At 41.5% G+C, this 25620-nt stretch overlaps 1 protein-coding gene across 6 annotated transcripts in view; it reads right to left on the reverse strand.

The window, feature by feature from the left end:
* HDAC4 (histone deacetylase 4) overlaps positions 1–25620 on the reverse strand; it is a 114227-nt gene that overhangs the window by 25909 nt on the left and 62698 nt on the right. For 4 of the 6 annotated variants that reach the window (XM_081908961.1, XM_081908963.1, XM_081908964.1 and 1 more), the window contains 12 exons: positions 25290–25421; positions 24194–24306; positions 19811–19927; positions 19512–19710; positions 17320–17558; positions 13308–13562; positions 11765–11951; positions 9677–9810; positions 8840–8960; positions 5580–5626; positions 2493–2600; positions 2080–2135 (listed from right to left, as the gene is read on the reverse strand). In XM_081908961.1, coding sequence (XP_081765087.1) covers positions 2080–2135; positions 2493–2600; positions 5580–5626; positions 8840–8960; positions 9677–9810; positions 11765–11951; positions 13308–13562; positions 17320–17558; positions 19512–19710; positions 19811–19927; positions 24194–24306; positions 25290–25421 — 1708 coding nt within the window. The remainder of the gene's footprint in view (positions 1–2079; positions 2136–2492; positions 2601–5579; positions 5627–8839; positions 8961–9676; positions 9811–11764; positions 11952–13307; positions 13563–17319; positions 17559–19511; positions 19711–19810; positions 19928–24193; positions 24307–25289; positions 25422–25620) is intronic. The other 2 variants (XM_081908962.1, XM_081908965.1) reach the window with 1 other exon arrangement.

The raw sequence follows: 25620 nt of genomic DNA on the forward strand, positions 1-25620 counted from the left end.
CTAATGCCGCGGAAGACAGAACTGGGTTCTAAGATTACCTTGACAGATTGGAGAACTAGACCCATTTCAATAGGGATAAATGTAAGGTTCTACACTTCAGCAGGAAAAACCTGCTGCACAAATATAAGATGGGGGCACCTGGTTTGCCATAACATGTGAAAAGGATCTCGGGGTCTTAGTAGAGCACAAGCTTAACATGAGTCAACAGTGCGACTCAGGCCCATTAAAGACAGACAGCTGCCCAATTCTTGGACCTGAGAACCTCCTACCCACAGGACCTCCATCTTGCCAGGAATCAGTTTCAACTTACTGTTCCTCATCCACTCCACCACTACATCCAAAAACTGGTCCAAGATAGGCAAAGCCTTGCCTGACTCAGTTGGTACAATGAAAAAGAGCTTGGTGTCATCATCATACAGGTGACACTGCTTTCCAGTGGCTTCATACAGATTGTTAATAACACTGGGAACAGAATAGAACCCTGTGGCACCCCAAAACCAAGGGGTCAATGATACTTTCTAGTAGTGACTCTGAGGTGAAACAAGTCCATTCTATCACGCTGTGGGACAAGGAGTAAGCAGGGACTGCAGGGCCTCTCCATCAGGATTCTAAAAGGTTAGCAACTTCTGACTCCTTTTCTCCTTGAAATATTTCCATTTCAGGTGGTCATTACAAGAACTCTGCAACAAAGAAATACAGTAAGGCCGCAACTTACGCGCATTTAATTTGTGCGCATTCAGCTTTACAGGCTCGGCAAAAATTAAATTAAATAAATAAAAAGGAGCGGAAAGGGAGTGGGGTTCTGGGGAAAATGACACTGGCAATCTCACCAGCCACTGAACCCAATGGATTTTGACTATATGTGATTTCACTTTAAGCACAATCCCCAGAAGTAACCCCCACGTAAGTTGCGGGCTTACCATAGTGTCTGAGATACCATTTTTCTCCTCCCTCCCTTTTCTGTCATGTCTTCTAAATTGCAATGTTGGTTGTAAGTCGGTCTAATCAATGGCATTTGTAAGCTGCTCTGGGAGCCTTATTTGGCTGAAGAGCTGGATAAAAATACTTTTTAATTATTTAAAGCCTGCCTCTCCTTCAAGCTCTCTGACAATCATAAATGACTTTAGGAGGCAGTTGTAGAAGGTAGGAAAGTCCTCCCGCTTCTCCAGTTCTCCCCAGTTTGGAGAGTCTCCCCCTTGCAGATGGCATGGGGTGCTTACTAGGGATGGGCGTCCAAAACCAGTTTGAAGTCTACATTGTGTTATCAGTTTCATAATTTTTGACTTGGCAATATATGGGGAATCATGAGGAGTTGGGTGGGTACTATGCAGAAATCACAATGTGGGGAAAACTGTGAAACCAGTTAATGCTTCTCTCAGTTCCTACTGTCCCTGTTAATTCTGCCAGCTCAGCTCTCCCTTGCCTCACACAGGGCACAACGAAGCACAAGGGCAGGTGCTGGCAAAAATCACAATGCAGGAAAAACCATGAAGCCAGCCAATTCCTCTACATGGCTCCATCCATATTTCAGACATCGTGGTATATCAGTATTTCATGGTGTTTAGCTTGTGATATATTGCAATGTTGAAAACCAGGTATCGCCCAGCCTACCCCAGTAGAGTTGTCTGGGTAAATTCCAATGTACCATTCCACTTGTGAAATGTTTTTGTTGCCACAGAGAACGCTACAAATTTAATTGGTCCCCCAACACTACCTTCCTTGCTAGTCTACAGAGTTTTCCTAAACCTTTGGAACAGATTTTCAGAAGCTACAGGGAGCTACTGAAGGAAGTAGGAATCAGCAAAAAAAGAGCTTTTATTCTTCTATTTAAATGAATGCTCCTGATGTTCTGTTAACAGAATGGTGTTGGGTTTTACCCACTGTGTATGAAAAAGTTGCATGGGAAACACTATGAACTTATGCAAAAGGACAACCATACATGCAAACTGCAAAACAAAAAAACAAGCTCAGTATTGACTTGGAGGTTTTTTTCAGGTGAAAAAGACACTCCTGAAACTTTCAGCTCTAAGTTCTGTGAAAACACTAGTAAACGTAGCCAAAGCACAAACACATACTCACATGGGTGTGCTTTCTTCAGCATGGTGACCAGGTGGTCGAACTACGGCAAATCCATTCTATCAAAACAAAAACGCCACATAAATTTCAACCCTATTTAAATAATTGTAGCTAAGTCACTATGTAGTTTGTGACATATTCTGCAGGGTTCGCCCCCCCCCCCGCCCCCAGTACGCAGATACTGTGGGGAAAGGGTAGAAAACCAACCAACCAAAACCAAATTCTTTTACCTTTTAAAATACAGAAAAAATGTTTTAGCTGCTTCTTAAATTTTAGGCATGCTGATGAAATCTGGGACTATTTCAGAAAGGACTACATTTTACATTTGCACAAAATTTATAAAATACAGTCCTCGTGACCAAGTTATTCTCACATCTACAAAGTAATAAGCAAATCATCATTAGCATCGTACTAACCTTTAGCTCCCCTGTAGCCACTTTAAAAACAAGCTCTATAACACAACCAACAGCAAGGCGAGCAGCACTGAAGGAATGGACCTCATTCCAAATTGTATCACTGTCAACCTAAATAAAACAGATTCACATCAGTAAAGCTATTTTTCAAAGTCACAGACTTGTATACTAAATTCTGTGGTTATGTTACTTGTGTAAGCTGCTTAATCGTAATTGTGCTAATCATCAATATCTGATGGCACAATTCTTGCATTTTTGTCAAGTGAGATCAAACAAACCACAATGCTAGGACCTAGTAGTGGATCACAACCTGACTTATGACAGATTGCAACAGTGACATCACCATTCTATCTCTGTTTGCTTGTTGTTGTCTAGAGAGATTCATTAGGGAACTGTTTTAAGATGATGACTACAAGGACACTCCTAAGGCACTGTTTGGTGGGCTGCTACCATCCTAGATGAGACAAAGGGCAGGGCCCAGTTTTCTTTTCTTCACAAGTAAGAGAAATGGCCAATGATCAGGTGCATTAGTTATCCAGCACTTTCTGGGAACTGGAAATAGTGCAGTTCATTCTGTATTTTATAACTAGCCCAATCAATGAATGATTTAAATGCCTTATATATTAAAGCATACTGTAGTTATCAAATAGCATTACCCCCATCATCATTATTAATAAGCGTTATTAGCTACATTCTAGTTGTGTTTTAACTGCACAAATATTCCCATAAAATAGAACAATAAAACCATAAAGTCTCAACATAATAAAACGTCAGCAGATTTCACAGGACATGTTAACAGAACAGCTAACAGACACATTTGTCCACAAAAGGAGCAAATGTAAATTTAAAGGTTTAAAAGGTGCTGGCAACAAGGACAGTCATAAGTGAAAAGGAGTTCCACAACTGGGACACCATAATAGAAAAGGCTCTGTGCTGTGTCACAATGAAGCTGGACATTTGTCTGTTGTTATTGGGAGGTGTTTTCTGGTCAGAGGCCTTCTGTCTATGATTTAAACTGATTTTCCCAATTGGAGTATAATTGGAACGGCGTGTGAGATTTTGTACTTGGCTATGTTGTGCTGCTTTAGGAATGCCCCTAATCATTATAATCTTCTTTCATATGGTGAACCAGAAATTTCTTTTCTAATCTGAACTCTTTACATATCATCAACACTGTTGTATTTTACAGTATCTTGGGTACATCTGGTATAAAAAAGTGTCTGTGTGGTTTATCTTAAATGAGGCAAGTAAAAGGTATACTAGTTATGTAACAGGAACACCAACGTAGTAGATTAGTAACTCTAAATTTTAACATCCGTGCCAACATGACCTTACAAGGGGCCGCTCGAGATGGCTAGAGCGCTGGTGGCAGAGAACTCATTTTGAATTGGATTGAACACAGCTTAGAGCTCAGTGTCGAGCATAACAAGTGGCGATAGCAATGGCGAAGACTTTCTTCACTGCCTCTATTGCATCTGAAGAACAGCAACAGGATACTCTTTCAGGTGGTTCGCAATCTAATGGAACCACTTTCAACATCGGGACCTGGTGAGGACCCTAAGATCTCCTGCAATAATTTTGCCAAATTTTTTGCAGATAAAAGTCAGTCAGATTCGGAAAGAGGTAGACTCCACCGAGGGAGCAGGGCCAGGGCGGGATAGTGCTAGAGTCCTGTCTAGTCAAGTTGCACGGGATCAATTCCCAATCTGTTACCTCCGAGGATGCAGACAGGCTGCTTGGACCGCCCAGAGTGGCTGGGGAAGCTCAGCTACATGGGTGGGGTGTAAATAATAAACTATTGTTGTTGTTGTTGTTGTTGGATGAGTGAAACCAACCACCTGTCTCCTTGATCCTTGCCCATCCTGGCTCATAAAAGTGAGCCGGGAAGGACTGGGCCATGGGCTCCGCGGGGTGGTGAATGTTTCGCTCTGTGAGGGAGCCTTCCCAGACCTGCTGAAAGAGGCGGTTATCAAACCGCTTCTTAAAAAACCATCTTTAGATGCTGCCAATATGGCCAACTATCACCCAGTCTCAAATCTTCCATTCTTGGGCAAGGTGACTGAGCAGGTGGTTGCTGAACAACTCCAGACACGCCTGGAGGATGCAGGCCTCATCATGGGACTGAAGCTGCCTTGGCCACACTGGTTGATGATCTCTGGCAGGCTAGGAACAGAGGTGAAAGCTGGTTCTTGGTTCTCTCAGCGGTTTTTGATACCATTGCTCATGGTATCCTTCTGGACTGTCTAGAGGAGTTCCTTCCTTCTGGGCCATGTCTAGAAAGTTTTTCTGTATGCTGTAAGCCACCCAGAGTGACTGGGGAAACCCAGTCAGATGGGAGGGGCATAAATAATAAAATTATTATATTATTAAATATTAACCTGCATTTAGTTTATAATTACACAAAGCTGCATTGAGAGAAAGTCAAGCACTCCCTCAAAGTCTCAAATAACTGCAGTAGTTGGAAGAGATGAGGGAACAGCCAACATGATAATATACAGAGGTAAATAGACTGCTGAACCTGCCATGAAGGAGGCTTTGTGCAATAGGTAAGAGCCAAGGAGAAGCAGTGTCACCAATATAAAGCAATTTCAAACTGATTATACTGTTAGTTACAATAATCAGTATTTATTTAGTGAAAATAGTCATTCTGTGCTGCATCCAATGGTGACTTTTGTGTTGATAAAAGTCTCCTTGATCCAGGAGGGGTTTCCATCTGAGAAATGGAGAGGGGGCAGATTTTTTATGATTCCCCCTCACAGCTAAGTTCCCTACCCTCCAACACGGGTTCCAGAGGCTTCAGGAAAATGTTCCAAAGAGCAAAGGGGCATAGGTGAAAAATCACCTCCCCGTTCTGCTGATTCTACTGGTGACAGTCCTCATCGGATCAAAGAGCATTCTGTCAGTGGAGGACTCCACTGGATGCAACACAATTATTTCATGTAAAGATATTCTCCCTGCTTTAGATCTTACTTCTGCAGCAGTCTGGGGTACAGATGAATACTATGCTCTTCAATCATTTTAGCTATACACAGTGGAACTCTAACCCACGAGATACACACATTATATTCATGGGGGGGGGGGAGTACTTACCCCAACGCCACCACAAGGGAGCCTGACAAACATTGATGTTAAAGAGCCTGGGGGAGTTAAGAGGAGAGCAAAAAACTGTTGAAACTGCACAATTCTCAGGCTTTTAGACTAAGCATTTTATGAACATGCACCTGATGTCAGCTGCAGGAGAAACCTACCCCTTCACAGAATATTAAGTGTTGCATGTATACATCTACCTTCATTTGCCTCTTTCTTACACCTGTCAACTTTTGTTTTCCATAAACCTTCAGTCTAGAATAGATTCTCCTAAACTAACTTCCAATACCTTCTGTGTCATCCTAGTGACTTGTAATGGGTTGCAGTATTTATTTAAAGGGCATAATAGTGCCCTGGAATGGTTACAAAACCTTTCCCTGATTTATATACATCTTAATGCATTTTCAATCTTTTTTTAAAAAAAACATGCACATCTCAAAGTATATACGATTCTGAACAGGGCTCCAAAGCAATTTCAAGAACATCCACATTCTCTGAAGACACTTCAGAAAAAGAAAATCATATCGGTATCATTCTGTCTGAGGGTATTAAAATGTTACCAGCAATTTATCAGAAACAAAAATCCAATGTGATAGTCAGATCATTCTGGCTCCAACTGAATATAACGGTAAGCCATGGTTAATGGTTTATTGCAAACACACCAAATGTACCACAAACAGAGAACATGCCTAATTTACTCCTCCACACGAGCAAGCATGAGCAACCAACCATAATCCTCAGCTTGTTATATCTGAACTGGAAATCATGGTTTGTCTTTGCTTAAATAAATCATGATTGATAAAGCCAAGGACAACATTTGACTTTACATTGTGGTTTCTTTGGAGTGAAACAAACCCAATCCCTGGGTTCACTGGAACAATAAGCCGAGCATTGTGGTTTATGGCTCCTGCTCACTAACGGAGAGGAGCAAAGTGGAAACAATCTGTGGATTCATGGTAAACCATAAATCATGACTTACCTTGATGTGTAAATGCACCAAACATGCAGTTTTCAATGAAAAGCACACCACTAGTGGCATCAGAATTGGTTCTCTATCAGCCTCTAATCAGCAAATTGCAAACCAATGCATATTGGGAAATATATGTAGGGAAAATGTCAGGGCACATATATAGGAAACATCTATTTTATGGGGGGGGGGGCTAATGCAGGAATTCCTATGAAGAAGAATGAAGTATATTATCACACATTTCCTGATTTCCAAGATAATATAATATATTACATGAGGATATGGCCTGCTTCCTTTGTTCTTAAAATTGGCTAAATGTTAAAAATTGTGATATTTAAATGAGAATGGTCAATTATTCTATCATTTGCCACTCCACTAATGTGTACCTTTCCCCAGCTGTAGCAGCAGCAATTGTGTGCTTACTTTCAACTTGTTCAGAAAACCTTATACCATTTTTCCAAATCCATTATGATCACACCAGAAAAAAATCACTTCCTGTTCCTAAATAATTGCTGAAATGTCAATCTATTGTTAACAAATGCACTACGTTGCTATTTTTAAAAAATCACAGTGTGCTATTTTTTGGCCCGGGGTGCTAATTCAAATGAAAAAAAAGAGAGAATGCAAAATATGGTCTGAAGCTCAACATCAAAAAACACTAGGATCATGGCCACTGGTCCCATCACCTCCTGGCAAATAGAAGGGGAAGAAATGGAGGCTTTCTTGGGCTCCATGATCACTGCAGATGGTGACAGCAGCCACAAAATTAAAAGATACCTGCTTCTTGGGAGAAAAGCAATGACAGACCTAGACAGCATCTTAAAAAGCAGAGACATCACCTTGCCGACAAAGGTCCGTATAGTAAAAGCTATGGGTTTCCCAGTAGTAATGTATGGAAGCGAGAGCTGGACCAAATTGATGCTTTTGAATTATGGTGCTGGAGGAGTCTCTTGAGAGTCCCATGGACTGCAAGAAGATCAAACCTCTCCATTCTTAAGGAAACCAGCCCTGAGGGCTCACTGGAAGGACAGATCCTGAAGCTGAGGCTCCAGTACTTTGGCCACCTCATGAGAGGAGAGGACTCCCTGGAAAAGACCCTGATGTTGGGAAAGATGGAGGGCACAAGGAGAAGGGGACGACAGAGGACGAGATGGTGGGACAGTGTTCTCGAAGCTACCAGCATGAGTTTGACCAAACTGCGGGAGGCAGTGGAAGACAGAAGTGCCTGGCGTGCTCTGGTCCATGGGGTCACGAAGAGTCGGACACGACTAAACAACAACTAATTCAAATACTTCACAGGTTGAAGTGTAAATGGGCTAACTTACTAGCCAAGTGTGTCACATCACTTAAAAACAAACAAACGTGAATGAGGTTACTATGACAAGGCCAATTGTCTCTAAAATTATATTATCTGATCTTAATTATTTTTTATTCTTGTAAAAAATTGTCATTGTCCAATACCACACACTAACTTAGGAGTAAGTTCATTGTACTCAGTGGGACTACTTACTTCCAAGTTCACATGCATACAACTGGGCTCTGTAAGGTTTTCCAAAATTGCATCCAGGAGCCCAACCAGCTATAAATCTTGAAGCTTCAAATATTATCAGATCACATTTTGAGGGTGCTCTAATTGACTTTCTGCACACCATTTGCCTAATTTCCCTGATATTCCAGGATTATTAAATTATTTGTTGGGGTAGCATGGAAATATGGAATCTGATCAGGGATTTATTAGCAATTATTGTAGTTGTTTTAGTTTACATTTCTTAAAACAAAACTTAAGATTTCTATTTGTTCTTAAAATGTGGTACACAGTCTTGCCTTCAACATCCCATTTGCTTGCTTTGTTCTTAGCCTGCCACTGTAAGTTTTTTGTTTCTGTTGTAAATGTGGCTGGCACTATTTAAAACCTGGCTATGTTTTTCTAGGCAACACACAAGACACATACAGAGATCCCTTGCAAATGAACAAGGCTGGATAAACATACAACAGCTTATCAATTCACCTCATTGGAGGAGGATGTGCTGTGTGTGTGTGTGTGTGTGTGTGTGTGTGTGTGTGTGTGTGCGCCTACGTGTATATCTGTGAGAAAGGTCCCTGGAAAAAAGCATTCTCCTACAACAGCTTATACAGACTTGAATGCAATTGAAGATCACAGAACTTTGGATTGAAACCCAGATAAAAAGGAGTAGACCATCATCATGTCCCTTGCATATCTCTATATGCAGAGATTACATCAGGATGTATAGATTGATGCTCAAAGATGTAGAGAAGACTAAACGCCCTGCTGTACCTAACAGTTTCTTGCTGTCCAATTTCTGCCTATTCAGAGGGTTGGTACCATAAAGCAGGGTGTGGGCTTCTGAATGAACAGTCTGTAGTTCTTCTAGTGTAGCTTTTCTTCCACGGATACACTGCAAAAGAAAAGAAAACAATGAATTACATTTACTCTAAAAAAGCAGCAAATATGGGGAAATATAACTGAAGTTAAACATAGGTTTATTTTCTAAGCTTATGTTTTGTTTCCACATTTTTATTCTTAAATTTTTGAATTTCTTCTTCTCAAACTAAGCCAAGAAATTTAGGATGTTTTATGAAAACAGGTTTTTGTTATTCTGGCTACTGAAAATAACAAAAACAATTCATGAGCAATTAAACTGTCTCAGCAGGACTCACTGTGTTGAAATAATGTGGTAAAACTTGAAATAACTAAGTAAGACACATCAAATAAAATATTGCTTGACTATTACTCATCTAGTGCACACAGGAAAAACAATATGTAGCCTTTTGATACCAGCTAATATGAGAGGATCGGAGTGGGTCTTAATACTCAACATATTTGTATTTAACAACAGTTTGATCTTGTGTACTATCAGGTTGGTGTACACACGCAACAAAATGAAGTTGTAGAATCCCTGTGTGGTAGAGGGTATGGTAACCTTTGACCACAGCTCTATTTTTGAAGGCCTGACCGTGTAAAAACAACAACAGCACTCCACAACACTAGCACATCAGACAGGAAGGTTCTATCAGCATGCTGCATATATAAATTATATATATGGGCAGGCCTCATTTCCCCAGTATCACAAGTCTGTTTGCCTTTCCCCGATTCTATTAGGCCATCCATTACCTCACACTTGCTACGAAGACCTGTCTCCTGAAGCCGGGACCAAATGCTCTGGATTCTCCCTGCATGTTCTGGATGACTGTTTGTGTTGCCGCAAGTGCACTGGTGTTTCAGCATCAGAGTATCATACACAAGGCCTGCATTACAGGATACAAAGTAACTCAGGCTGCAATCCTGTACTTATTTACCTGGGATATAAACACTTCTGAGTAGATGCATACAGAACTACATTATAAAATGCACTATTATTATACGTGCATAGAATGTATTCTTTGAAGTAGAGTATTTTGAATTGATTTTTGGACACAGCTTTACCAAAAACATGGGACGCGGGTGGCGTTGTGGGTTAAACCACAGGAGCCTAGGAGTTGCTGATCAGAAGGTCGGCGGTTCGAATCCCCGCGATGGGGTGAGCTCCCGTTGCTCTGTCCCTGCTCCTGCCAGTCTAGCAGTTCGACAGCATGTCAAAGTGCTCCCAATGGTTGGTCCCAGCTCCTGCCAACCTAGCAGTTCGAAAGCACGTCAAGTGCAAGTAGATAAATAGGTACCGCTCTGGCGGGAAGGTAAACGGCGTTTCCGTGCGCTGTTCTGGTTCACCAGAAGCAGCTCAGTCCTGCTGGCCACATGACCCGGAAGCTGTACACTGGCTCCCTTGGCCAATAAAGCCAGATGAGCACCGCAACCCCAGAGTCGGTCACGACTGGACCTAATGGTCAGGGGTCCCTTTACCTTTTACCAAAAACACAAAAAATAACCTGGGCAACAGAAAAAGGATGGGCGCATTTTTGGCATATTCTAGTGCTAGTGTTGAATTTTCTTCTCTTTTCTACTTGCATCCAGTGAGGAGAGACAACAGTTCTAATTAAATCCAACGGGGGGGGGCATTGAGAGAAGGGAGGTTACAGGGAACCATTCAGAGGGCCTTCTTGGTAGTCATGCTCACCCCCATGGAACGCCATCCCATCAGATGTCCAAGAAATAAATATCTATCAGACTTATAGAAGACATCTGAAGGCAGTACAGGGAGGTTTTTATGTTTGAGGTTTTTTATATTTTAATACTTTGTTGGAAACTTATCCAGAGTGGCTGGGGTAACCCAGCCAGATGGGCAGCATATAAATAATAACTTCATCATCATTACCATCGTGTGAAGATATAGCAAGGTTGTGTCTGTGTCTTGGTGCAAGAGGGATCCCAGCCCTAACCCTACCAGAAGCCTCCAAACCACTCTCCCCGCTGCCCACCCATCCACATCTTTTCTTTTCTTACATCTAACCACTGAAAAATACAAATCTCACCATGCTGGAAGGAAACAGCGTTCCTGAGAATATTCAAAATATATTATTTTTAATTCTGGACTCTGTTGGCCAAGTGAGCCCTCCCATTACTGGTTACTCATCCCTCTTCACAAAGGAGGTGGGGGAAGAGAGAACTGATGGGGGAACAGGCAGGGGATGTGAGGGCTGCATACACCCTCCACATTTTGAAAATATTTGTAGAGGATGTTTGCAAAAGCTCTCAAGGTTTTTTGTTTGTTTGTTTTTTTCTTAGTATTTGGCCAAAACGTTTGCAAAATTCAAAAGGTTTTCAAGTCGGAGGTGGGGGTGAAGGAGGGCTATGCCACTAAACAGTTTTCCAAGAAGAGCAGCTTTTAAAAGTTTGTTTTAACCAAAGGATGAGCAATGGTCAAGCTGAATGTAGTTTTATAAGAACCACAGCTCCCACGGGTTTTGATGCTTTCTACCAAAAAGGTTTCAAATATGATGATTTGTTATAATTTTGCTGACTGGCTCAAAAGACACAGGGGTGAAATAGGACTTCCAGAGACAACTTGTTGGGGGTTTTTCATTCTACTGCCTTCAACTCTCCTCCTCCTTATCACCTGGTTCTTATTTTGCACCATACCAAGATAATGATTTTTTTTGGGGGGGGGGGGTTCTGTGCAAGGAGGATACTAAACTGCTTATGGCAACTTTGCCTCAGTGAAGCAAATCTTGACCTAGGCAACTGCTGGCAAATACATTTAGAAGGCTAAATGAAAACTGAACTTACGATGAAATGTAATACTGTCAGAATAGTTCTGTCCATTACCTGTTGTGAATTGTGGCTTGCAGGGTGGTTCCTGTACGGACATGGGGAAGTTGGCAGAGGCAGGTGAAGACTGGGCACGAGAAAGTGGCCTGTGTCCTCCAAAAGACACTGGGATGCCAGCAGCTTCCACTGACGCCTGGTAGTTCCTCAGCTGAAGAATCCGTTGCTGTTCCAGTAGAAGTGCTTGCTGTTAGGGAGGATGAATTGTTATTGCAAACACAAATTAAAATGACACAATGAATAAAATCACTGGTGCAGCTACAGAGAATCAGAATTGTAGAATTGGAAGGAACCCATCTAGTCCAGCCTTTCTCAACCTTGGGTCCCCAGGTGTTTTGGGCCTGCAACTTCCATCATTCCTTGCTAGCAGGGCCAGTGTTCAGGGATGATGGGAGTTGTAGTTCAACAACATCTGGGGACCCACAGTTGAGAAAGGCTGATCTAGTCCAATGCAGGAATCGCAACATGTGGCCCACCATCCAATTTGAAACCATACCAGATCCTGCTTAGCTTTGCAAATGTGCTAGCAGTTTTATTGCTGCACCACTGCACGTGTTAAGCCTTTTACCAGTGTTCCTTTAAAAAGAGTATTCAGACAAATGGGTACCACTCATATATCCTGTTAACATTTTGTTTATGAATGCGGTCTTGTTTTTAAATGGCAGTTGAATTAATTACCTTATCACCAACCTTTCTAAAGAGGAGAAGAAAGAGGAGGAAGCAGCAGAAAAAGAACATCTCAGATAATAATAAAGATAAATAGACTGGTGGGACACAAGCAGCAAATCCCACTCATTTTTTGAGTGGAGAAGGAGAAGGAGAAGGAGAAAGTACAACTGGAGAAAAATGGCAAAATAAGGAGTATGGGAAAGAGATGTGACAGAGAAGAACAGATCTCAACAGACAGCAAGAAAGAGAAAAAGTAAAAAGCGTAAGGTCTGAGAAATTAAAATAAGTCCCAAGCTGCTTGTTAGGCTTAAGAATAATCCTGTGCATGGAAAGGTGAATGATCAGTCTGCGAAATAAACTTGGATTTCAGTGTAAGGCGGAGTTCTTTCCTGTGACACCGCTTCTAACACTGAGAAGATTCAGAGCCGTTCAGTCACTATAAACTCAATTATACACAATAATGATTCATATTAGGGCACAGATTTGTCTCAATGGGCATGAACTACAGGTTGACAGCCCATGCACATCCTTTACCTTTTCATAAAAATGATTCAGTCATGAGGGGTCACACTTCTTGAATACAGTAAATATTAAATATGAGTGCCTGTATGATGCAAATACAGAGGAAGGAGAAAGAAAATGTGTCCATCACTTCCTTTTCCTACATTTCTCAGATGAAACCAGATGAAGTCAATTGCACAAGCAGTGCTCCTGCCTCTTTTTAAAACGTCTATACAAAATCACCTTTGTTTCAATTATTAAATGTCTTTTATGTGGTTTATCTCCATTCAGAAGAGCAAACAAACATACATACCTCCAGAAAATTTTCATCAGGTATTATTAGCATGCTGCCATTTACTGCACTATGTCTTACCTGTCTGAATAGCAACTCCTGCTCAGCTTGCCTCTGCCCTGGTTCTAGTTCTTGTGGCAACTCTCCATCTTCATCGCTCTCAACAGGTTCTTGCTTCACCTGGACCATACTGGCCAACCCTTGGACTTCCTTTTGGTTTGATATCCGCTCAATATACGGGTCTTCTAAAAATGCCTGGTGTTCTCGCAGTTCTTCTTCAGTCTCTTCAGGATGGCTTTCATGCTGGCGGGAAGACTCATTGGATTTTGGCATAATCTGAAAACATTCCTCAAATTTTACCACTGAAAGTGTGACCTCAAGAGTCAAAGCAAAGTCTAATCAAAGAAACCATTTGCAATTGTAAAGTATGGGAGAAAAGTAAGTTTTCCTGCCATTTATAACCAGTTTACTTCTTGTAACAAACTCTAAATTCCTAAACCATGTCCATGTGATATATTTTAAGCGAAGGAATAACACGATAGCTTGCTCATTTTCACAATTGTTTCATTTAACCACTCAGGCCCTCAAATGATTTCACAGCCTTTAATTAGGGTGTAAACACCTCCTGTGTTCAGGCGACACTGAGAAAGAGACACAGACGTGCTCTTAGCATGTCTTCTCCCCCCTCCCGGCTTGCCACCAGACTCCCCCTTCCCTCTGATAAGCCTGCATTGCTCCAGGTGTAGCTGATCGGACCTAGGACTGACTCGATCCGGCCAAATCCAGGGTCAAACCAAGTTGGCTTGATTTGGTTTGTGATTAGGTCACTTCGGGTGCCCAGCTCTACATCATACAATCAGATTTAGCACATGGACACAGATCTTGCCATGACCCAAACAGGCTCCCTGGGTGAGTTGCACATCTCTCCTACCTTTCCACTATGTTGGACACTTTGCACCCAAACCACTGTGTATCCTAAACAACTTATTTGGCAGAAAATGTGGGCACCGAAAAAGGAAACTATATATTTTAAAAACTACCATATTTTTCCGTCTATAAGACGGGGCCATGTAGAAAATAGGGGGCTTGAGCTTTGGGGGAGGATTATTTGGGGGGAATGCCTAAAACCGCTCACCAGCCAGAACACAGCACACAACCGCTTGGGTCGCTTACAATTGCCACTTACAATCTTGGACTCACACTTCGTCCTGGTGGGTGAGCAATTTTTGGCATCTCCCGTCCCCCCCCAACAATCAAGTGGCCAATCGCTGCTTAAAAACTCAGGCTTGCGCTTCGTTTCAGTGGGTGAGTGATTTTTGGCATTGGCCGCTTGATTGTTGGGGGGGGGGGGGATCCCGAAAATCGCTCACCCGCCAGAACGCAGCACACAACCGCTTGTGTCGCAGCTGCCTGATCACCGCCATTAGCCCTCCTGCTTGCCGATGCGACAGCCAACAGACAGCTGCCCTTCTCGCAGCAAGCGGGAACGTGATTGGTGGCTGCTGGTGGCGATCGGGGAGCTGATAAGTGGTTCTGCAAGTTTTTAAGCGGCGACTGGCCGCTTGATTGTTGGGGGTGGGGGTAGAGAGAGATGCCAAAAATTGCTCACCCACTGAAACGAAGTGCAAGCCTGAGTTTTTTGAGAGCCAGTGTGGTGTAGTGGTTAGAGCGGTAGACTCGTAATCTGGTGAACCGGGTTCGATTCCCCCGCTCCTCCACCTGCAGCTGCTGGGTGACCTTGGGCCAGTCACACTTCTCTGAAGTCTCTCAGCCTCACTCACCTCACAGAGTGTTTGTTGTGGGGGAGGAAGGGAAAGGAGGTTGTTAGCCGCTTTGAGACTCCTTCAGGTAATGGTAAAGCGGGATATCAAATCCAAATTCCTCTTCTTCTCAGCCATCGGAACAAAGTGCGAGCCCGAGATTGTAAGCGGCAATTGTAAGCGACGCGAGCGGTTGTGTGCTGCGTTCTGGCGGGTGAGCAATTTATGGCACACACCCCCCCAAACGATCTACTTACAATCTCTGGCTCAGGCAAAAAACCATTTGCGCATCCCCCCATAGCACTACCCATGTATAAGATGAGCCTAAATTTTGAAGCTTATTTTTGAATCAAAAAAGCTCGTCTTATACATAGAAAAATACGGTAATTAACAAGGCAGTCCTAAAAGTTTCTACTCAGAAGTAAGTCACATTGAATTCAGGTAAGTGAGGTTAAATTTGCAGAATGTTGCCTCTGTTGAGCTTTTCACAGCCCACTCGCTATTCCTTGACATTATCTGGAAGCAAGACGGTACCAACATGTGAAATAGCTGAAGGGCAGCCAGATTATTAAGCAGGGGAGGGCAGTTAGTGACCATTTGCTCACACCAAGGAGTCAGGCCAGAGACAGAAGATTTAAGGGAATGAGTGCCAGGTGTAACATTTTTGGCTCATGTGTCACCCGATCCTACTGACCCAGTAACTTCAATGCTACCCTTTGGTCATTTCAACTGTGACATTAAAGCGTAACAGAAAGCAGGCCAGCAGCTTTTTCCTCTGGCCATAGTATCACAGATAATGAGATGCCTGAATTCCATCGCCAAAGGACCTTGGTCAGCTTCATATGCATTTCTACTCTTCCCTTGGAACATTTGTTTTAAATGGGTTCTTAGTTATTTTCAACATAATTATGGGACAGGACCTAACCCACACAGCAAGCAACTGCACACAGCTATGATGGTACAGTGTTAAGATTCTCTGCTATAAGACAAAACTAGCAGACTGAGATATTTCTGCTATTGTATGAGATTGAAACACTGGGAACTATCCGTTGAAGCCTGAAATTGAGATAATCAACAGTCTAAATCCAGGTTTTAAGCTACTGAAAGGGGGGAAAAGATAGTCTGCCTAGAAATAATAAATCTGATTCCAGGAAAGTCTGCATTCAAGCTTGAATAAATGAAATCTTTTAACACATATTTTGTGCAATACTAGCAATAGGATCTTTAAAACTGACACAAATGAACTGCAGTATATTTACTTTCAAAGAGATTGCATCACCCATGTCTTCTAATAACCCTAATTTTAAGCTTTGCTTCACAAAGTATGTTTGTAGAACAGCAAATGAAATCTCCATGGAAATAATAGCTCTAAACTACATCAGTATGCAAATTTGAATGAAGTCCAGGTCTGGCACATGCATAGCAGTGGCATATTTCCAGAAGTACAAAAATGACGTCAGTGGCTTGTGTAATCATCTTGTCTTGCTCTGTTCTATAAACAAAGTGCTTTAAACCCCCCCCCCAATTGTCTCTCCTTTTCTCACTGGAAAAAAATTTACACGAGCAGCCAAAGCTTTAGGCCAATATAACTCATTCTTGTGGTGGTTTTAATCAAAGAACAGCAAAAATCTATAACCATAAATGAAACCACAACAGTTTGAAAGCCAATCTGGTTACTGATTTCACTCCAACTGTAAGATGCCTATAGTAAGGCATGGAGAGAGGGTGGGATGGGGAATAACACACACCTAAAATCAGGATGTTCATGAATTATATGTCCATTTGGAAATAAGCTTATCAGCTTACTCTCTCAAAAGGTTCTTGGAATTTTAGACATTAAACACTTACATAATTCTTTCAGCCTTCACATACCTCATAAATATTAATAATCAATATACAGAATCCTTTTAGGAGGAGAGGGAAAGAAAGTGAGCAGCAAATGGCCTTAAGAAGAAGGAGTCTGTCAGGCTTTCATCTGTGAATAGAATTCAAGGTTCCCAGGTGCTAATTCAGTATTCAGAACAATTCCTGTCACGCAGAATGGTATTCTGGTGAATGAATTAAGGAAACATACACACTTCACTCCAATAAGTGACTTTCAATGGAATCCTTTTTATTTCCAACTACTTAGTTTTAGGAAGCCAATTTTGTACACATTTCTAATGTCTAATTTTCCCCTGTGTTTTCTATGTTGATCCTAACAGTAAGCAATCCCAAGGATGAAGACAAATTGACATTACATAATTATAAGCAGTACATATTAGAGCAAAGAAACATTTCAAAACGGGGGCATTAAAATTGCATGAGTAAGAGCCAGCGACCAGCATACCTACCTTGTTAATGTGCAGCTGCTGCTGCTGAAATTGCTGTTTGTGTTTTTCCAGGAACTGCTGATGTTGTTGCTGGATCACTAATTGCTGGAGGGCCTGTGCATTCTGGGGAAGAGGAGCAGACTGTGTGCGCCCCAAAGGGCGGTGTTGCCGCAGTTTGTGTATGGAGGGAGAGAGTCGATCTGTGCCCACCAGGGACTGCGCATGGAGGGGCATTGCCCCAAGCCCTGAAAGATACCAGTCTGAAGATAATATGGAGGAAAACAGCGGAGAAGAAGAAAGAAGAAAAGAGGAAGGGAGAAAATAGCTTTTGAGTAACTCACACGGTAAGAACGTGTGCTATTAAGCCAGCCACCGTGTTATGTCATGCTGCTGAAAGGTTTTTAAAACAACAGAGATGAAGATAAACAATGAGACACAGTTTGATGTTGACTCAGAGTCAAGATTAGCTAGACAGCAGTATGAGGAATAAGTGAGCGCTGTCCTGGAGACCTTTTTTCCCTAAAGACAAGTGTTGCACACTCCATCACAAGTGTCGTTAATCAGCATATTTCCAATCTGCAGACACCCCAATGTGTCCGGCTTCTATTTACACAGTTTACTATTTGTGTACTGTACAGAATGGGCACTGAATTCCAGAGCAGGAAGCTCAACATTTTTCATTAGTGTGGGGAGAACATGAAAAATGGCCAATTGATAAAACAGTACAGTCAAACCTCATTTTGCAGACGGGATCCGTTCCGGAGGCCTGTCCGCAAACCAAAAATGACGCACGTCGAAGCGCCGCATCTGCGCAAGCATGTGGCGCAATTTAGCACTTCTGGGCATGCACAAGTGGCGAACCCAGAAGTAACCCATTCCGGTACTTCTGGGTTTGCCGTGGACGATCGCCGAAGTGGGTGGAGGAGGATGCAGAACGCTGTTTGACTGTATGCAGATACTGGGGAGAGAGAAAGTTCTTGCCATCCTTACAGCACTAGAACTCAACGTAACTCAGTGCAATTGACCAACAGCAAAATGGTCCATTGTCAGCATGTGGCATTCTCAAGCAAATGCCGGAGCCCCAAGGCCTGGGCACCTGGCTGGCTGGGGATTGAAAGGAGCACTGCACACCTACAGTAAGCTTTCATTTTGATCTGTTCCTGATATAGCACACTCTGGTGCAACATTACATCAGTGGCATGGGTGATGGCAGTAAAATAGTGGTTTGCTTGCTCACTGCTCCTCCGTGGTATTCCTCTTAGCAGTAGGCAGGATATGGATACAGAAATAGATATAGATATACAGAATGGGGTCAACCTGCTCCGGTGCAGGTAGTCTACCTTCACTGAGCCAAGTTGAGTCCTTCAGTATTTCCAGTGCTTCACAGTACTGAGAGAAGCACCATACCAATGCAGTAAGTTATCATTTTAACTCCTCCCCAATACTCCTGGACACAGTGTCACTTCAGAGTGATGCTGCATCTGGGGCACTGGAAGAAATTAAAATGGCACTTGCTGGCTGATGTTGTCTGGTGCGCCTTAACACAGCTATCACTGCAGTCAGTGTTCACTTCATCACTTGCATAGCCCATCAGCAGCAGGATCCTATCAACCCTTGGCAGGGGGAACTCCGGGCACTTTTTATTATGCTCCTCTTTCAAGCCACTTTGTGTCCACCCTAATCTCTCCTTTCCACATCCACTGTGGACACAAATTATTTCCTTTGTGAATTCATTATCTGTATTCTCTTAACTTATCACACTTTGGTCTGAGATAATATGCTGAGAGAGAAAAACTGGGCACTCCATCCTTGTACAAGCCCTTGTCTCCTTCTTTCCTGACATGCTGTAACTGAAGTCTTCGTGAATGTGCTAACTATAGATTTCTCACTGCATCCAAATCAAGGAACTGTAGTCAGGATTGGATAAACCAGGATCAGAAACCAACTCCAAACTGTGGTTTCAGATTCTGTAATCATAGACCCCAAATTTAGATGCGATAGGAAACTATGATTAATTAACCCAGGAAAACTTCAATCACAGCACAGTGAGAAAAGAAAGGGGCAGTGAGAGGTCAGCGCACACCGGCACAAGGTTTGTACATATCTCAGTTTATTAAGTTGAGATATGTATATCTGAAGCTAGCCTTTGGCTTTTGGCACTGACTCTGAGGAATGCAGACATGCTTTTTCAGTAAAACTCTGGTTGTGCTCACCTGGGACTAAGGGGTTTTGTGCAGTTGGTTGTTCCAGTAAGACCATGTGTTGCAGAAGAGGGTTGTGTGCAGCTCCCCCATCCCTTTCCACTGCGGAACTGCTCAAATAAGGAGTGAGGTGGGTGCCAGGAAACAAGGAGATGCGTTGTTGTAAGGGTGGAATAGCAAGTCTTTCAGCATCCTGCTGTCCTGATCCCCCCTGCAAGCATATAACTGGTAATACATTGAGCTGATGAACAGTTAATGTAACAAACAAACCCCCCACAAAAAAAAACCCATTTGCATTAAACATCACTTACACTGGATGGGGCAGTTGCAGGTAGTCCTAACGTTATATTTGGCAAGGAGGGAGATGTGTACAGAGGAAGCTGCGTTACTGAGCCTTCGCGATTCACAAGTCTATGAGCCAGGTTGGTCTGAAAAGGGGGGGAAATGGTTGCCTCAGAAGAAAGGACAACACAAGAACCACACACTTCATCTAACATCATTATCAGTCTGTAAAGGAACGTAACATTAAAGACAAGGGCAAGTGAATTGGAATTGGAATTACTGGTGATCAAACTGTGCTGAATCTTCCTCAAAGCCCAATGCACCTAGAGGGAATAGGATTATAATCATAAGGCTAAATATACATTTTAAGACAAAATTGCTGCATGACACTGAATGAATGTCCAGTTTATCTAATTGTAGGCAAAATCAACTACAGTCGTATCTTGGAAGTCGAACAGAATCCAGAAACCAAAGCATGGCTTCTGATTGGCTGCAGGAAGCTCTTGCAGCCATTCGGAAGTCGTGGAAGCCCCGTCAGACGTTTGGCTTCCAAAAACGGTGCACAAACCAGAACAGTCACTTCCAGGTCTACGACATTCGGGAGCCAAAACGTTTGAGAACTAAGGTGTTTGACTTCCAAGGTACAACTGTACTGTATATGCCACACCTTGCAGGTTGCACCAATATACATATCACTCAAGTCAGTGATTTTTATCCCAAATACTTAGGAACACAACAACACATAGACATGTGACATTAGCTTGTTTCCATATAACTATCCACTGTTTGCAATAGCAGCTACTAAACTTTAGGGGGGGAACAGTTGTTGATTACAAATTAATAGATGTACACAAATACGTTGTAAAAAAATAATTAGAAGGAATTTTAATATTAATCACCTACTAATTTGAGTCTGAAGTTAGCAAAAGGTTGCCTCTGTGTGCACAAAGAGGCTTTTCTGCTCCCTCTTTGTGGAGGCAATCTTTGTTACCACACTGCAAAAAGTTTACCTAAAGGTAAGCCATCGAGAGCAGCTTGTCAGGTATCAAGGAAGCTGAGGGAGAAAACCCTGGTGCATTTAGAAGTACTCAAGTGCTGGGGTAGGAAAAGGGGTGAAGATCTATATCACTGATTTTTATTCATATTATTATATTATAATGCTAGGTTATATTACTAAACTAAATCTATTGGATTTAATTTTAAAATCATAGAATTCCATTGGCCTTGAACCATCACTAAAAAGATGTGGGCTTGATTAATGGAGAATATGAAATAAATTTGTGACATTTGATTACTAATCATACATTTCAAACAAGCAGATATGTATACGCCTGCTCTCAGTGCACTGTAAAAAGATAATTATAGGGGGAGAAATGCCAACCTTTGCAGCAGTATGGCGAAAGAGTTTCTAAACAAATTTGTTGATTTCACCCAGTAGCAAGTCATCATCTTTACTTTACTATCATCTATTCTCTTGAACACTTTTGTAATTACATTTGTGTGCATTTCAGACCATTTACATCTCGGTGCTCTTCTGACCAGAAGCTTAATACTATTTCTCATGAAAAATGCTTTAATGATTGGCTCCCAGCATAACCAGCAGGTGTTACAACCTTAACACTTTTCACAGTAATTGCAATTTTATGAAGTACTGTGTGAAATGTAAGTCTAATAGCACCAATTTTAATGTGTTGGGCAAGCTGAAATACAGTCTGTAATTGATGCCAAAAGCAACTTCATGTGTATGATCAGCTTCATGTTCATTAATTTCTGTGTCAGAATACTAGTAAAAAAACATTGATGGAATGTTATGTTTTAAAGATAGAGCTTCAGTTTCTGTAAAAACATAGCTATGGTTTTTAATATATTGTAGTTCACAGACAATACCTATTTGTTATATACAACTTAGACCAAACATATGTAAAAGCCCATTATCAAGAGTACTCAGTGGCAGTAATGGCAGAGAAGAGGACCTCACCTTTACTATTCTCTCCTAAGGATGCCACCCAATGGAGTGCTTCCAAGCTCTTCAAGGCCTGTTTGGCCCACAGAGAAAAGTGAAAGAACCCTCATAGACATGATGTAACATGTCTGCTAAATATTTTGATAAAATAAAGCATATCCGTTTTGACCGTTCTGTGATTCTCAGATGAAGGGCGGTATATAAATGTCAACATCAACAACAATCTTTGGCAATCACTTGTAGCCGAGTAAAATTGTCTTCCATGAATATGGTCTTAACAGTGAGTCCATAAGTGACTGTGGAGGCCAATTCTGGATCCACATGTCCTTCCACAGTGGAGACATTGGTTTCCGGGCGGGAGTTGATCATGCGTGTGATCATTTGCCAAGCATGTCTTCCTCTTAGCCCTTGCATCCTGAGTTTGAGTGTCTTCTCCAACTGGAGCGCTCACAGGCAACTATTTCCAAATCATTGGTGTTTATACTACATTTTTTAAAAATTGCCTTGAGACAGTCTTTAAACCTCTTTTGTTGACCATCAGCATTACGCTTTCCATTTTTAAGTTTGGAATAGAGAAGTTGCTTTGGAAGACAATCATCAGGCATCTGTACAACATGACCAGTCCAACGAAGTTGATGTTGAAGAATCATTACTTCAACACTGGTGATCTTTGCTTCTTCCAGTAGACTGATATTAGTTCGCCTGTCTTCCCAAGTGATGTGTAAAATTTTTCGGAGACACCGTTGATGGAATCTTTTGAGGAGCTGGATATAATAGCAGTGTAGTAAAGGTGTTGCAAGGCACACAGCCCACTATTTATATTGCTCACTATTTGCATCTTACAGCTGACTGGAAGAGGTTGACTGGTTGAGTCCAGGAAGTGGTGAATGCATCTTTACAAGAGGGAACAGGACCAGCTGCCTTTCAAGAGGTGAGGCTACTCCTGGAAGTGTCATCCCTGGGCCATGAGGATTATGTTGTCTGGTCTCTAATATCCCCTTCTTGCGCCCACTTTTGAATGAGAATCCTTATCCGGATACATTTCAATCTGGGTTCAGGTCTGGTTTTGGCACACAATCTGTTTTGGTTCTCCTGCTTGATAATCTATGTTGGAAGAGTGACAGGGCAAGTGCAACCTGGCTCACCATCCTGAACATCTCAGTGGTCTTGATACTATTGATTATGGAAGGGGCAGCTAACCTGTGGCTCTTCAGATACTGATGAACTATGATACTCATCATCCTATCATTCTGTTTCTTATAGTGAATTTTATCCCTAAAAGACTTCTTTGTGGAAAATAATCCCTAATCAATGACAAGACTGGTTTAGGCTGGTGGCAGTGGGACCACTGGGTCTCACCTGAAGAGTATTTCTCCTGGATGGTGGTCCATAAAGAGGACTATTACCTCCACCTAGCATCCAGGGCCAGGAAATACACACAAATCCCATATTTTATAACATTTGTTTTAGTATTTTAAAACTGTAAAGCCCCTTTGGTGCCTTGGCAGAAAGGCAATACATAAACACAACAAATACTATTTTAAAAATACCACCTGTGGAATGTGTCCATCTCCAGATCAGTTTGCCATTTACCATGATCATCCTGAGATCCTTCTCTGGGTGCCTTTACTTTGTTTCCACTAATTTTGGCTCTTCTGTTGCATGTGAACCTTGGTTCATGGTTTAAACTACTTAGTTCAAAGCAAGTCAGCTTCATAACCAAGGGCTTAAAGATAGCTTGTTTTGAAACTGAACAGTTTCAAACTATGAGCCCAAGTTTCCAAACAGCCAAGACTAGAAAGCAAAGTAAAGGCTATTGAAGAGTTTCCCTTAGCGGCACGGGAGAATGGGGAGGGGCATGCAACCCATATCTAATTTGGACTCATTTCAGCTTGGGGAGTGTGGCGAACATCTGGTCTTCCAGTTGTTGCTCAACTACAACTGCCATCAGCCCTAGCAAGCATGGCCAGTGGCCTAGCGAGGATGGCAGTTGCACTTCAGCAATATCTGTAGGGCCAAAGGTTCCCCATAACTGGTTGAGCATGACATGAAGTAAGGTGATTGAGCAAATCATACTGTGAATATTTATCTGGAAAGGTGACAAATATTTGAAAAATGGAAATACCCAATAATAAAAATGGGTATGCACAGTTTAAATAACACTGCAAACAGTGCATTTTTACCAGCTTTTGTATTCAATTTTCTTCTTTTTTAACATACTTTACAGAACTTTGGTGATTATACAACTTTCCCTTCACAGGCAAAATCTGTAAATATTGACTCACTGTGACAAAAATTGAATCATACTTAGGTTTTTCACATTTTCTATTTACAGTATATTCTTAAAAATTTGTGACATTTGAAGTAAAGTACTTTGCTCTCCATAATCTATAATGCAAGTTGGTGTACTGTAGAAAGAAACACAAATGTGCGAAGCAATGTATTTTACCTCCGCCTGAAGATTTGCAACTGATCCAGTAATTCCATTCTCAGTGCTTATGTTACTGGAACTATTATTTGGAGAACTAGGGCCAGATCCAGGAGCGCTGTTGCACGCAGAGTCTAAAACACATTGAAATCCATTTATTAATGCCACTGTCATGCAATCATATTACAAAATAACAGGATTTTCTCAGCATTTCCACTAAAACTCAACAAACTTAACAAATTAACTGGATTTTTTTAAACATAACTCTGCAAATATTCCAAATACACACAAGATTGTACAGAATTAATTATACAATTACAAGTCTATAAAGTAATTGACAATTTATGGTAAGAATTATCATTATATCGAAAAGCTACAAAAAGAGTTCATATTAAGCAATGGCATGTTAAGATATACCATCCAAGAGGTGACAACTAAAAACATACGGTTACATAATTTGCCTAGCATTTATTATTTTCTAGTAAATAAATAATGTGGGAAGCAGTATGGGGGCTGCATGGGAAGAGGTCAATGAATGAAAACCAGCTTTTCCTAAATAAATCTCTGTCCCTTCCACAAACTTGTGTGATGGACACTCTGGATCCAATTCTACAGCTCTAATTATAATAACCGATAGAGCTGCAAGGCATTAAAAATGAGTATTTTCACTTCTGGTATAAGTGTTCACTTATTCTAAAATTATAGGAGAATATATTAACAAAAAAATCAAGAAAAACATGCTCCCTTATGGTGTATAATTCAGTTACTGGGCAATTTAGAAGCATCAGTAGAAATTACAGCTCTGGAGTTCAGTTTTTTAACCACTACCAAAATTATTGTAGCCTACTAGAAGAAAAGACACCATTCCCATATCCTATATATACTGACATCTCAGAATTTGAATAGCCACAATCCTCAGATGGACTAACTCTGGGAGGCTAAGGGCAGAAAAATACAACAAATTTACTGAAAGAGAGTCATTGCTCACTGAATAATGGAATAGGAATACAAAACAAACCGTGATTATTGCAATTATATTAAAAAAGACATAATATTTATACAACTTATTTACGTATTTTGTAATTTAAATTAAATTAGCTCATGGTCAGCAACCTACCTGTGACATCTAAGGGGCGCTTTTTAAGAGCTGTAACTACAGGTCCATCTTTTCTTCGTAATAATGGGCTACTCCGCCTTTCTGCAACCTTCTGCTTTAACCTGGATCGCAATTTAAGATTGGGTTCAGATGCTGGAATAAAGAGAGCGACAAGGGAGAATATAAGCTTATCATATGCATAAGTTTCCCAGTAAAAATATCTTATTTAAACAACCCTAACACTTGCTATACCAAAAACATAACATCTAACACAGGGCATACTTACCACTGAATTAGAACAGCATCTGAAAGCATGGATTTAGACAACATTTCAGGAAGACATTATGGACCA

This window comes from Podarcis melisellensis, assembly GCF_964234715.1.
Source record: "Podarcis melisellensis genome assembly, chromosome: 1".
Lineage (NCBI taxonomy): Eukaryota > Metazoa > Chordata > Lepidosauria > Squamata > Lacertidae > Podarcis > Podarcis melisellensis.